Here is a 13,941-nt window from a genome sequence, read left to right on the forward strand (position 1 = left end):
TGACTGCCGTCTACAAGCCAAGGAGAGAGGCTCCAGCAGAATCCAACTCTGCCAATATTTTGACCTTGAACTTCAATGTCTGTAGAACTGTGAGAAAATTAATTTCTATTGAGCCACCCAGTCTGAGATACTTTGTTATGACAACCATAGAAAACTAATGGTAGGACTGAAATCTACAGAGAAATAAAAGGAAAATAATTATCTTCCAGGAAAAAAGAATATGGTAAAGAAAGAATTCAAAATGAGGTCAGGCATGGATGAAGAACATATTTTTGAAATGAGTCTATATTAGTGAAAGGTACCTTCAACTAACATTGTAGTAAATAGGACCCTCCTTTTTTCCCCATACATTGTTTTAAGAGAGATAAATTTCTCAGCCTTCACATATGTATCCAAAATTTACTTCCTCAGATGTCGTTCCCTACCATTCTTTCCAAAACATGAGTGCTTCCACTCCATCATTCTTGATCCCTTTACCCTGCTGCTATACACTGAATGTTTATGTCCCCAAATTCATATGTTAAAATATGACCCCCACAAAGTGATGCTATTAGGAGGTGGGGCCTATGGGAGATGATTAGATCATGAGTGCAAAGTCCTCATGAATAGAATTTGTGCTTTTATAAAAGACACTCCAGAGAGTTCCCTTGCCCCTTTTATCACATAAGGACACAGCAAAACGGTGTCATCTATGAACCAGAAAGTGGGTTCTCACTAGACACCCAATCTGCTGGCACCTTGATCTTGAACTTCCTAGACTCATGAACACTAAGAAATTGCTGTTCTTTATAAGCCTACAGTATTTTTGCTATAGCGGCCCTAATAACTAAGACACCCACAATTGCTTTTTCACAGCACTCAAATCTGAAATTATAAAATTTATTTTTAACGTTTATCACCTATCTGTCCACACTAGAATGTGAGTTCAATAAGATAAGACCTCCACTCTCTAATTCACCACTGTATCTCCAATACTCAGAACATTTCCTAACAATTTGTAAGTGTTCAATAGGTATATCTAATGAATGAATTGCCCTGAGAAATACAATCAAGAGAGAATTTTCTTTGAGAGGCATGGAAAAAACAGGAAGGCAATTCTGGTGAACACTGGAAGAGGATTCTGCCTGACCTTCCCTTCCTTTAGGGTGGCAAATCTGAGGCTCTTGAGAGACTACAAATCTTGTACAAGTAGGAGGCACAGAGGACCAGCCCAGGAGCTGATTAGAGAGGCTTGTACACACCACACACAACAGAGACACACATAGGCTGGGCGCAGTGGCTCACATCTGTAATCCCAGCATTTTGGGAGGCCGAGGCAGGTGGATCACGAGGTCAGGAGATGGAGACCATCCTGGCTAACACGGTGAAACCCCATCTCTACTAAAAATACAAAAAATTAGCCGGGCGTGGTGGTGGGCGCCTGTAGTCCCAGCTATGGGAGGCTGAGGCAGGAGAATGGCGTGAACCTGTGAGGCAGAGCTTGCAGTGAGCGGAGATCGCTCCACTGCACTCCAGCCTGGGCGACAGAGCGAGACTCTGTCTCAAAAAAACAAAATCAAAAACAACAAACAGACACACACACACACACTCAAAGACATGCTGTGTTAGCCTATGTGAAAGGGAAAGTTGTATTCAAGGCAAGGACCAATAGATTAAATGTTTAAACATTCTTCTGTACAGTAAGCCAAAATATCATAAGGATAAATGTACAAATAGAATGCTGAGGAGCATCCAAAATAATATATCTATCACATTATTCTGTTAATATATATATCACATTATTCTGTTATATACATTACAGGTCATGTGAGGAATCTGAAACTCTCTGAAGCCCTGCCCAAATGTAGGAAGCCATTTAGCGCTGTTCAAGATGTCTAGGATTGGTAATTCTTGACACATGAATGAATGAGTGCCTCGGTTCAGCTGTTCTTTTTCTAAATCATTTTTAACAAGTACATTTAATGGCCATTACTGTTTTATTCATGTTAGGTTATCATTATTGCAGTTAACCTCACATTTACTTTGCTAGTATCCTTCTCTGAAAATGTTTGACATTTTAGTTGGTTTTGATTTGTCTTTCTGGTCACACTCCATTAATAATAACTTAAATATGAATAGTCCTTTTCAGCTTACAAAGAATTCATATTATCATTTGTACCTCTGAACAGCTTTGAGGGATAGACAGAGATTATAATTTCTATTTTATAGGTAAGAAAATTGAGGCTTAGTTAAGATAAGGGACTTCTCCAAGGTCACAGGCATGAAGAATGGCAGAGTCAAAACTTAAATACAAGTCTTTTGACTTATTTGACAGTGCTTTTGTCATATGACATGACACCCATCACTAAGCCAGCCTGGCTGGCAAAGATTCAATGTTTACATATGTTTAGATATGCTTATGTTCAAGAACACACACACACACACACACCCAGCTGTCAAACAAATAGAAATCAAAGAAAATATTAAGGAGAACTCACAATATTATTGTGCTCCACATTCCCAGAAAGAGAGGCATGAAAACCCACTATCACAATTTCTTCCCAGCAAAAATTCGCAGGTTCCTTCTTTCTCGCCAGGTGTTTGTATAAAGTTACCCAAATTTGATGTTCTTTTTAGTGATTTGGGAGAACCATCACACCACTTTGACCACCAAAAATATCCTCAGGGACAGGAGAAAAATTAGTAGGAATAAGTAAAGCGGTAAATTCTAACTAGGGCCCTTACATAAATATTCAAGTTAAAACTGAACAAAGTTTATTTAGATAAAGAGCCAGAGAAATGGCAGATGGCAGACCTAAGGAGCTGGTTTAGAGGAGAGAAAGGCCAAGCCTATGAGAGGAAATAATTCAACTGGTATTCTTCCAGGCATTTCATCTCCTTCCAGTTTTCCAGTATTTCATTAGATTGTCCTGGTTTAAAGATTGTTAAGTATAATCCAACACATCCACTGAATTGATGGAAGGGTGAAGGGCCAAACATGCTAGCTTATTATTACAGACTTTACCACAAGTCTGGGGTTCAATAACCAAATTCATTCATCCCCAAAAGTAGAATTAAGCACCAGCTTATACATTACCAGATATTACCACACATTTCTGGTATGGACTAACACTTTCAGATCTCTAGTAACTGTCTTGCAGACATTGACTGTTAGAGCTAAACAAGACTTAAGAGAACCTCCAAGTCTTATTTTAATAAATGAAGAACTTAAAGAAATCTGTTTAGATACACATAACTAGACAAGAAATAAGTACTGATCTTTGAGTGAAAAAAGCAAAAAATAGAATTGTGTATAGTATACTGCAACTTATGTTTGAAAGGGATGTATATTATATGTGCATATCCACAGACTATCTGAAAAATATGAGGAAAAATTGTTGCTTCAAATATAAGGGATTTTAGATACTGGAGAACAGAAGTAGGAGGAAAATTTACTTTTTGCTAGATATCCTTTGCCACTCAATAACAGCTTACACATCTGTCACCCCTACTAAGAGTACAAGCTCCTTGTTGGTAAGGCCCACTGACCATATTATATTCATCTTAGTATTCCAAAATGGGCCTAGCAACTGTTTCTTCATTTTTTCAGAGGAAAAATGATTAGTTAGTATATTTAGAAAAATTGTAAAGCATTGAACTTTGTGATAGGGATTCATTTTAAGTATTTTCTTAGGTGCTTTTTATTAACCAATCTTTTTGTGGGCTGTTTACACTCTTGGCATTACCTTTGAATAGGATATTGCAAAATCAACGCACATTTTCTAAGAAGTGGAAAACTATGATCCAGAATTAAGTAAGACAAACGCAAAGAAAACAACTCCTGTGAGAATGGAAATTGAATTATTTATAGACAGAAGTTTTTTCAAAGTTTTCCAGAAGACACTTACATTAAAAATTGTGAGAAACTTGCCACTTCTCTCTCTCTCTAGCATTATGACATGCCCCCTTAAGATTCAAATTTTCATTAAGTCCCTTAATAAAGTGTGAGCATGTAATGGGCGTATGCCCAGTGTTAGTACTACAGGGGACGGGGCTGGGCAGGCAGAATATTGAACAGACCTAAGTGTGTACCACACTGGCCCTCTAGTGTGCATTTGCCAACAATGCACTTATCTGGCTGTCTGGTTTTAGGCCTAGGGCGTTTCCAAACAGAGGTCTTTTCAAGCTGGTTTTTATAAACAGATAAGCCCCATTTATATTAATTCTGTTTACTGCCAATTTGTAAAGAGTGCTATTAATGGGCTTAGAAACAGCATATTCTTATCAATAGTTAAACATCTCCCTCGTATTTATACAACTAATTTGCTTCGTAAACTCCTTTCTTTCATAAAAGGACAAAGATAGACTTTTATGGTCCAATTAACCAATTTCTAAACCAATGAATTCATAGTATTTAAATACAAGAAATAAATTTGCATAATTATGATAGTGATTTTTTAAAATATTTCATACTGTCACATGAAGAAGCATTTTTCTCTTCAATTCAGAAGACTTCCGCAGTCTTTGGTGCAGTTTACTCTTTACATTTACATTTGTTTGTGACTACATCAAAGCAGCCCTCATCTGGCAGATGAAAAATCTCTACTGTAGCATAAAGCCTATAAATTATTAACTGTTTCCATTTAGAATATAATTTTGGCACTTACTAACAAAGCCTAACTTGCCACCAGTTTTGCCTCCTTTTATCAGAATGTATTCTGTTAGGATTAGATTTCATGCAAATGTAGACTGCCCAAACTAACAGTGGCTTAAAGAAGATAGAACTTCACTTCTCTCTTGGGTAAACAAAGTCCAGATTTAAGGATTGGTATGGCATCTTGTATTCAACCAGGACTGAGGTTTCTTCTAGCTTATTTTGTCATCCTCTGTGCACTGCATTCACCTCATGGTCCAAGATGTGTGGTCTGTTTCCAGCAACATATCAGCAATCCAGCCAGAAGGAAGGAGGAAGGGGAAGACATGCCCACTCCTTTTTAGGATTCTTCCTGGAAGGTACACCCATGACAACTACACACAATTGGCCAGAATGGCTGAAATGGCCCTGCCTGGCTGAAATGTCTTCATTCTGGGCTGCTCTACTCCCAGGTGAAGACGGGAAAATAGGGGAAGAAAGGCAGAATCGATATGAGGGACAACCAGTAGTCTCTCCCATAGTCTGTGTTCCCACCAATTGCCTTTGTTTGACAGATTCCACTCTTCTCTATTTTTCATTTGTTTGTTTTCTATAGAAAGGTAGCATTTTCCTTTTCATTTGCCTTCTATCATGAAGTTCTGATGTTAAAGACTGTTTCCCTTTTATTCCCCGCTTCTATCTCTAAATAAACTTAAGTCACCTGGCCTTGCAGAGTTTCACCAAGTTGGTGCATTCGTTCCTCCCACAGGTGATGGCTGTGCTGCCTGGCCCTCTGCAGCTGCTGGGAGTGCTGCTTACCATTTCCCTGGGCTCCATCAGGCTCATTCAGGCTGGTGCCTACTATGGGATCAAGCCGCTGCCACCTCAAATTCCTCCTCAGATGCCACCACAAATTCCACAATACCAGCCCCTGGGTCAACAAGTACCTCACATGCCTTTGGCCAAAGATGGCCTTGCCATGGGCAAGGAGATGCCCCACTTGCAGTATGGCAAAGAGTATCCGCACCTACCCCAATATATGAAGGAAATTCAACCGGCGCCAAGAATGGGCATGGAAGCAGTACCCAAGAAAGGCAAAGGTAATATCACACTCCCAGGCTGTTATAAAACAACAGCTTTCCCAACCTCTAAATTATGGGATCAGAGGGGGAAGATCTATTTGAGAAACTTTAGTTTTAGAATTTGTTATTGGCATTTTAAAAATGCCTACTGTGTTCTAAACCATATTCTTGAAAAGTTCAAACCTTAAAAATACAGATAAGATTACCATTTATGTTTTGCTTTATTATTTTAAATAGCATCAGATGAAATAAAATATGTTAAATCACAAATAGTCTATCCTCTTATTATTTATTTATTCAAACATTCAGCAACTTTCTACAGGGAGCACCTGTTTGTGTCAGGCTCTGGGCCAGATGCTGTGAGCTAAAGCAGTGAAAACAAAGAAAGGTGACAAGTCAGTCTTCTGAACTAAGAGAACAATGTTGTAAGGACCTGCTGTGTTAAAAGTCACATGAAAGCATTTTGCGAACAAAGTATTAGATAAGTGCAAGTGTTTTTAATACTACTCTAATTACATATGTCAATCAATAGATCAACAGAAGGAAACTACGAGTACAGACTGCATCTAGGGATGACACCTGAAAATCTCTCCTGTTGCTTTCTTGACATATTTATTTAGCACCTACAAAATGCCCCTCAGTGTGATAGACACTGGACAATAAATTCATTTGGTTTGTCTGGAGTTCTCAGAAACCTAGCATTTGCTGCATCAGAGGAGCAATTACCTTTGAGGAAGTGGAGCCAGTCCCACTAGTCCCTACAATGGCAGGAAGCTCCACCTCTGGAGAACTACTGGATTTGGAACTTAGAGGCCTAGATGCCTGGATGCTAGAAATGAAAGAGACCTAGTCATTTGACCTTTCTGAGCCTATTTTTCTTCATTTGTAAAATAAGATTGTTGATACAATCAGTGACATACATGCTAAGCAAAGTGCTGAGTAAATGCTAAAGCACCATAGGAAACTGGAGTTGCTACAACTGCTCATTCAACAAATCCTCAGTAAGAACAGAGTGTGTTCCAGGCACTGTGCTAGACACCAGGGATTCCTGATTCATCTCTCCTACTCTTCCCCAAATAACTCAATACAGTTAACTACACAATTCACTGGTTAGAAATAGCATGCCTGAATAGTACTATAATCATATCTATTCACATAAAGAAAATATTACTGACTTTCTTCTCTTTAGGAGCTCGTACTATACTTAGAAGATTATCTCAGACATTTCTTTTCCTTCCTTTATTGAATGGCTTGCCTGGCCTTTGGCACTTCTTGTACTTACTCTGATGGGTACTCATATTTTAAAAGAATATGAATTCTCTGTTTGTATTTTATTCCCGGACAGTAAGTCAGTGAAAAGTACAATGGTCAGGATTAAGGTGCTACTAGTGACATAAGCATTATGCCAAGAAGATACTGGGACCATACATTTCATTTCTCCATGTTATCCATTAGTCCCAGCAGCATGGGAGATCCAGAGTTGTGTTTATCTGAAAGGCACAGCATGTTCATTATAACGGCATGTGCTGTGTATTTCAATAACAATTTGAGAAACAGTGACACCTTTCACATTTAATCTTGTAGTGTGGCTATCTTATTCTTATTCTTGTGTGTAGACAGGCAAGCAGAGATGCTCATGGCTTAAGGGACCCAGTCACGATCTCACGCCAAGACCAGAAAGATAAGCAGAGCTTCTTGCTCCTAAACCAAGCTCTCGACTTCATCCATACTGTTTATCATTCTAAAATATCTTACTCAGCTCTCCTACTTAAAAGCCAGATTTGCATATGAGAAAGTATTTGTTAAATGAATGAACTAATATTTGAGGCTTAGGAAATCCCATAGCACATTGAAGAAATTAAGCAAATCTACTGATTCTAAAGGTAAGATGTTACTGAACCACACACAAAATAAAATAACTCTATTCTTTCCTTTTATATTCCACATCATACTGTATTTAAGCATAAGAGGAAATATTTTGACCATAAATTATTATATTTAAAAACTTTGCCAGGCACAGAAAGAAAAATCCTGCATATTCTCACTTAAATGTGGAATCTAAAACAATCGAACTCATAGAAACCCAGAGGAGAACGGTGGTTACCAGCGGCCTTGGGGTAGGGTAGGAGGGAGAGAATGGAGAAATGATGATGAAAGGTTTAAAGCCTCAGTTAGGCAGGAGAAATAAGTTGTTTTTTGGATATATATTGCATAGCATAGTGAGTATAGTTAATAATAATGTATTACACCCTTCAAAATCACTGACAGAGTAAATTTCAAATTTCTCACCAGATAAAAATAAGTATGTGAAGTGATAGATATATTTAGCTTGATTTAATTACTACACATTGTATTCATGACTCATAGTATCACTTTGTGATACTATATATCACATAGTATCACCCCATAAATAAAATACAACTATAATTTGGATAATGACTCCAATGTTGTTTAAAATACACACACACACACACACACACACACACACAGAGAGAACAAACGAGATGAAAATATATATACATGTTAAGTGGTTATCTCTGAGTAGTGGGCTTATAGGCAAATTTGATTTTTCTTTATACATCTTTGAATCTTCCAAATTCACTATAATAAACACACCATAGTATCTCCAAGTTTTATACTTGGAAAAATGTTTCTTCATTACTTTTTAGCTTCTTTACTTAACCAATGCTGATACAAGCAGCTTCACGTATCAGTTATCCAAAAATACCTCAAATACATAAAAAAAAAATTGTCAGCTTGATTTTTCTTTCTTATTTATTTTTTTCTTTTTGGAGACGGAGTTTCGCTTTTTCACCTAGGCTGGACTGCAGTGGTGCAATCTCGGCTCACTGCAACCTCTGCCTCCTGGGTTCAAGTGATTCTCCTGCCTCAGCCTCCCAAGTAGCTAGGACTACAGGCACATGTCACCACACCCAGCTAATTTTTGTATTTTTAGTAGAGATGGGGTTTTGCCATGTTGGTCAAGCTGGTCTCGAACTCCTGACTTCAGGTGATGCACCTGCCTGGGCCTCCCAAAGCTGTAGGATTACAGGCATGAGCCACCATACCCAGACTGATTTTTAAGTTCTAGAAGATGAGCATATTATTCCTAGTCTTTCCTCTTGATAAGTATTAGGCAAATGTGTCAGAAATAAATAATGGTTGTCAGTACTTCATTGATGCGAGAGACAATCTACTAATCAATCTCTCTCTCTCCTCCCATACCCCTTCTCTCTCTTCTCTTCCCAGTAGAAATACCATTAGCCAGTTTACGAGGGGAACAAGGTCCCCGTGGAGAGCCTGGCCCAAGAGGACCACCTGGGCCCCCTGGTTTACCAGGTCATGGGATACCTGGAATTAAAGGAAAACCAGGGCCACAGGGATATCCAGGAGTTGGAAAGCCAGGTATGCCTGGAATGCCAGGGAAGCCAGGAGCCATGGGCATGCCTGGGGCAAAAGGAGAAATTGGACAGAAAGGGGAAATTGGGCCTATGGGGATCCCAGGACCACAAGGACCTCCAGGGCCTCACGGACTTCCTGGCATTGGGAAGCCAGGTGGGCCAGGGTTACCAGGGCAACCAGGACCAAAGGGTGATCGAGGACCCAAAGGACTACCAGGACCTCAAGGCCTTCGGGGTCCTAAAGGAGACAAGGGCTTCGGGATGCCAGGTGCACCAGGTGTAAAGGGCCCTCCAGGGATGCATGGCCCTCCTGGCCCTGTTGGACTGCCAGGAGTGGGCAAACCAGGAGTGACAGGCTTCCCTGGACCCCAGGGCCCCCTGGGAAAGCCAGGGGCTCCAGGAGAACCTGGGCCACAAGGCCCTATTGGGGTACCAGGGGTTCAAGGACCTCCTGGGATACCTGGAGTTGGAAAGCCAGGCCAGGATGGGATCCCAGGCCAGCCAGGATTTCCAGGTGGCAAAGGGGAGCAAGGACTGCCAGGGTTACCAGGACCTCCAGGCCTTCCAGGGATTGGGAAACCAGGCTTCCCAGGACCCAAAGGTGACCGGGGCATGGGAGGTGTTCCTGGGGCTCTTGGACCAAGAGGGGAGAAAGGACCAATAGGTGCCCCAGGAATAGGGGGTCCTCCAGGCGAGCCAGGCCTGCCTGGAATCCCAGGTCCTATGGGCCCTCCAGGTGCTATTGGTTTTCCTGGACTCAAAGGAGAAGGTGGGATTGTAGGGCCACAGGGGCCACCAGGTCCCAAGGGTGAGCCAGGGCTTCAAGGCTTCCCAGGAAAGCCAGGTTTCCTTGGCGAAGTAGGGCCTCCTGGCATGAGGGGTTTGCCAGGTCCCATAGGGCCCAAGGGGGAAGCTGGGCTCAAAGGTGTGCCAGGACTCCCTGGTGTTCCAGGGCTTCTCGGACCTAAGGGAGAGCCAGGAATCCCAGGGGATCAGGGTTTACAGGGCCCCCCAGGTATCCCAGGGATTGGGGGCCCTAGTGGCCCCATTGGACCACCTGGGATTCCAGGCCCCAAAGGGGAGCCTGGCCTCCCAGGGCCCCCTGGGTTCCCTGGTGTAGGGAAACCCGGAGTGGCAGGACTTCATGGCCCCCCAGGGAAGCCTGGTGCTCTTGGTCCTCAAGGCCAGCCTGGCCTTCCAGGACCCCCAGGCCCTCCAGGACCCCCAGGACCCCCAGCCTTGATGCCCCCTACACCACCACCCCAGGGAGAGTATCTGCCAGATATGGGGCTGGGAATTGATGGCGTGAAACCCCCCCATGCCTACGGGGCTAAGAAAGGCAAGAACGGAGGGCCAGCCTACGAGATGCCTGCATTTACCGCCGAGCTAACCGCACCTTTCCCACCGGTGGGGGCCCCAGTGAAGTTTGACAAACTGCTCTATAACGGCAGACAGAACTACAACCCGCAGACGGGCATCTTCACCTGTGAGGTCCCTGGTGTCTACTACTTTGCATACCACGTTCACTGCAAGGGGGGCAACGTGTGGGTTGCTCTATTCAAGAACAACGAGCCCGTGATGTACACGTATGACGAGTACAAAAAGGGCTTCCTGGACCAGGCATCTGGGAGTGCAGTGCTGCTGCTCAGGCCCGGAGACCGGGTGTTCCTCCAGATGCCCTCAGAACAGGCTGCAGGACTGTATGCCGGGCAGTATGTCCACTCCTCCTTTTCAGGATATTTATTGTATCCCATGTAAAAAAAAAGAAAAGAAAAGAAAAGAAAGAGATTTTATAGAAGAAAAGAAAATGATGCACCAAAAAATCCAAATGAAAAACGTAATTGCTTCAAAACATTTATATAGTTGGAAAGTTATATTTAAGTGAAAATTTGGACCATCGTGTACAAATAAAAACTAAGATGCATGTTTAATACTCCACACAGCAGCCTGTAATTGAGAATGACGGGATAGATTTATGTATCAAGTACTGACACTTGGTTGTACCCACTGGAATCATATTAGCTGTTATATGTTATATGCTTCCACAATAACCTGCTTATTCAGATCAGTCAAAATATGTCAGTATGAAAGATCATAGCTAATGAAAGGCACTCACTCATATTGTTTACTTTAAAATATTTATAAATATGCCTTAAAGAAATATCAAAGATAACAATTACATACCGTATTTACTTGCTTAATTTCCTCTGTATTTGTGTAGATACCTTGACATGGAATGTACGGTGGGGAGACCTGTAGTGTTACCGCCCCAGTGGGAGGGGGTCCTGAGGACCCTGGTAATGCTTTAGTCAAAGGGATATCTCTCTCATATCAGAGGCTGTGTCTTTTAGTAACAGCAGTCCTCATCAGAATTGTGTGTCTGTTGTCTCTAAAAGAATGGGTGAACCAATCGGCCATTGTGAATTTACTCAGTGCCTTCTCTGTACCTAGCACTGGGTAAAACACTTTCGTGGAGCATTAGACAGTAACCCTCAAGGAGCTAGAGAACCAGACGGGAGACATGAGCAGTAATTAACTCACCAGAGTTTCTATTTCATCTTTTTTTTTTTCTGTGACTTATATTTCTATTTTCTTTCCTCCATGTAATTTTCACTATGGCCCAACTAATATAAACACCTGGAAATTACAAGGAAAAAAAACTCTTCCTCCAATTGAACTTTCCAAATTTGTGGAATATTTATTTGTAATAGCAGTTATCAGTTATGCTTATATAGCATTAAAAATTCTCCTCCTTTGACCACACACACAACCACAGTGTGGTTCTAATCATGGAGATATCAGTAATTTTTAGTAACTGTGAATTTTGAAGACATATCTCTTTTTAGTATGTATGCAAATTGATGTATAATCTGAGGTTCCAAAGTCAATTTTTTTTTTTTTTTTTTTTTTTTTTTTGAGATTCAGTCTCACTCTGTCACCCAGGCTGGAGTACAGTAGCACGATATTGGCTTACTGCAACCTCCACCTCCTGGGTTCAAGCAATTGTCCTGCCTCAGCCTCCCGAGTACTGGGACTACAGTCTTGCGCCACCATGCCTGGCTAATTTTTGCATATTTAGTAAAGATGGGTTTTCGCCATGTTGGCCAGGCTGGTCTCGAACTCCTGGCCTCAAGTGATTCACCTGCCTCAGCCTTCCAAAGTGCTGGGATTGCAGGTGTGAGCCACCGCACCCAGTCAAAGTCAATTTTCAAAATCCAAGCCATACTTTATTGGTGAGGGGGTCGTTTCAGAATTACACAGAAAAATTAATGTTTGAAAAAAATAATTCTGAAATTTCGAATTTAAAAACGGATGTGCTACTTCCGGGTATAGGAAGTAAAATTATAGGAAAAGAACTGTTTCTTTAGAAGTGGACTGTAGAAGGGCAATGTAGAATGTCAAAGGGCAACAAGAGCCCGTATTTTTAATGTCATCCTGTACTCAGCACAAATCAAAGGCCAATACAAGTCTAAAAAGGAGAAATAAATATTTTTCCAGGTTTTTGCTTGGGCACATACTAACTGCTTTGGGCATCCTATTCTGATCTCAAAACACCGAAAACCCATTTTGAGCTTGCTATTAGCCTGCTGCTGACTCTATTAGTCACTTGGAGCAATAATGTGGGGTTATGGTGGTGGAATCTTATATCTTTTTGTCAAAAATAAAACCGTGAGTTAAGGGGATAGATATAGATGGAAAAATACACAAATAAATACGGTATGAAAACACATAGAAATGTGTCTTTGTCAAAATCTGAATCATTATTACCATCACAAAAATCCTTCTCTTGGCCAATATCTCATTTCCCTATACAGTATACAAGCACCATTTCTTCTCAATTTTTAAGAAGAGAAATTAGTCCATTACCACAGGGGTTCTTAGTCACTACTAATTATACAACAATCTTTTTCCAACAAAAGATGACCTCCACAACCTTTGTTTTCAAAGCAGACAGCATTTATGTGGCCAAATATCCTTTGGGTTGTTCTTGAGGATACTGGTTTTGAGCTGATGACTATGGGGGAAACATGGATCCACTGGGCTCCTTCTGCTAAACAGCCACATTGAAATGGTTTAAAAGCAAGTCAGATGAGGTGATTTGTAAAACTGTATTTATCTGTACATGTATGGGCTTTTAATTCCCACCAAGCAAGAGAGAAATTATCTTTTCAGTTAAAACCAAATTTCACTTTTCAAAATATCTTCCAACTTATTTATTGGTTGTTACTCAATTGCCTATATATATATGTGTGTGTGTGTGTGTGTGTGTGTGTGTGTGTGTGTGTATGCATGTGCATGTGTGTGTATGTGTATTATCAGACATAAGTTTCTAACTTTTAGACAGAAGAGGAGCAACATCTATGCCAAATACTGTGCATTCTACAATGGTGCTAATCTCAGACCTAAATGATATTCCATTTAATTTAAAAAAGAGTTTTAAATAATTATCTATGTGCCTGTATTTCCCTTTTGAGTGCTGCACAACATGTAAACATATTAGTATAAAAGCAGATGAAACAACCACATGTTCTAAAGTCTAGGGATTGTGCTATAATCCCTATTTAGTTCAAAATTAACCAGGATTCTTCCATGTGAAATGGACCAAACTCATATTATTGTTATGTAAATACAGAGTTTTAATGCAGTATGACATCCCACAGGGGAGAAGAATGTCTGTAGTGGGTGACTGGTATCAAATATTTTACAGAATACAATGAACGGTGAACAGACTGGTAACTTGTTTGAGTTTCCATGACAGATTTGAGACTTGTCAATAGCAAATCATTTCTGTATTTAAATTTTTGTACTGATTTCAAAACCATCATTAAATATCTTTAAAAGTGTG

General features: G+C 40.7%; 1 protein-coding gene across 4 annotated transcripts in view; it reads left to right on the top strand.

The window, feature by feature from the left end:
- COL8A1 (collagen type VIII alpha 1 chain) overlaps nt 1–13,941 on the top strand; it is a 150,274-nt gene extending 136,333 nt beyond the window's left edge. For 2 of the 4 annotated variants that reach the window (XM_009198991.4, XM_009199011.4), the window contains 2 exons: nt 5,382–5,712; nt 8,944–13,941. In XM_009198991.4, coding sequence (XP_009197255.1) covers nt 5,382–5,712; nt 8,944–10,853 — 2,241 coding nt within the window. In that variant the 3' untranslated portion in view covers nt 10,854–13,941. The remainder of the gene's footprint in view (nt 1–5,381; nt 5,713–8,943) is intronic. The other 2 variants (XM_009199006.4, XM_009199014.4) reach the window with 1 other exon arrangement.

This window comes from Papio anubis, chromosome 2, assembly GCF_008728515.1.
Source record: "Papio anubis isolate 15944 chromosome 2, Panubis1.0, whole genome shotgun sequence".
Taxonomy (NCBI): Eukaryota; Metazoa; Chordata; class Mammalia; order Primates; family Cercopithecidae; genus Papio; species Papio anubis.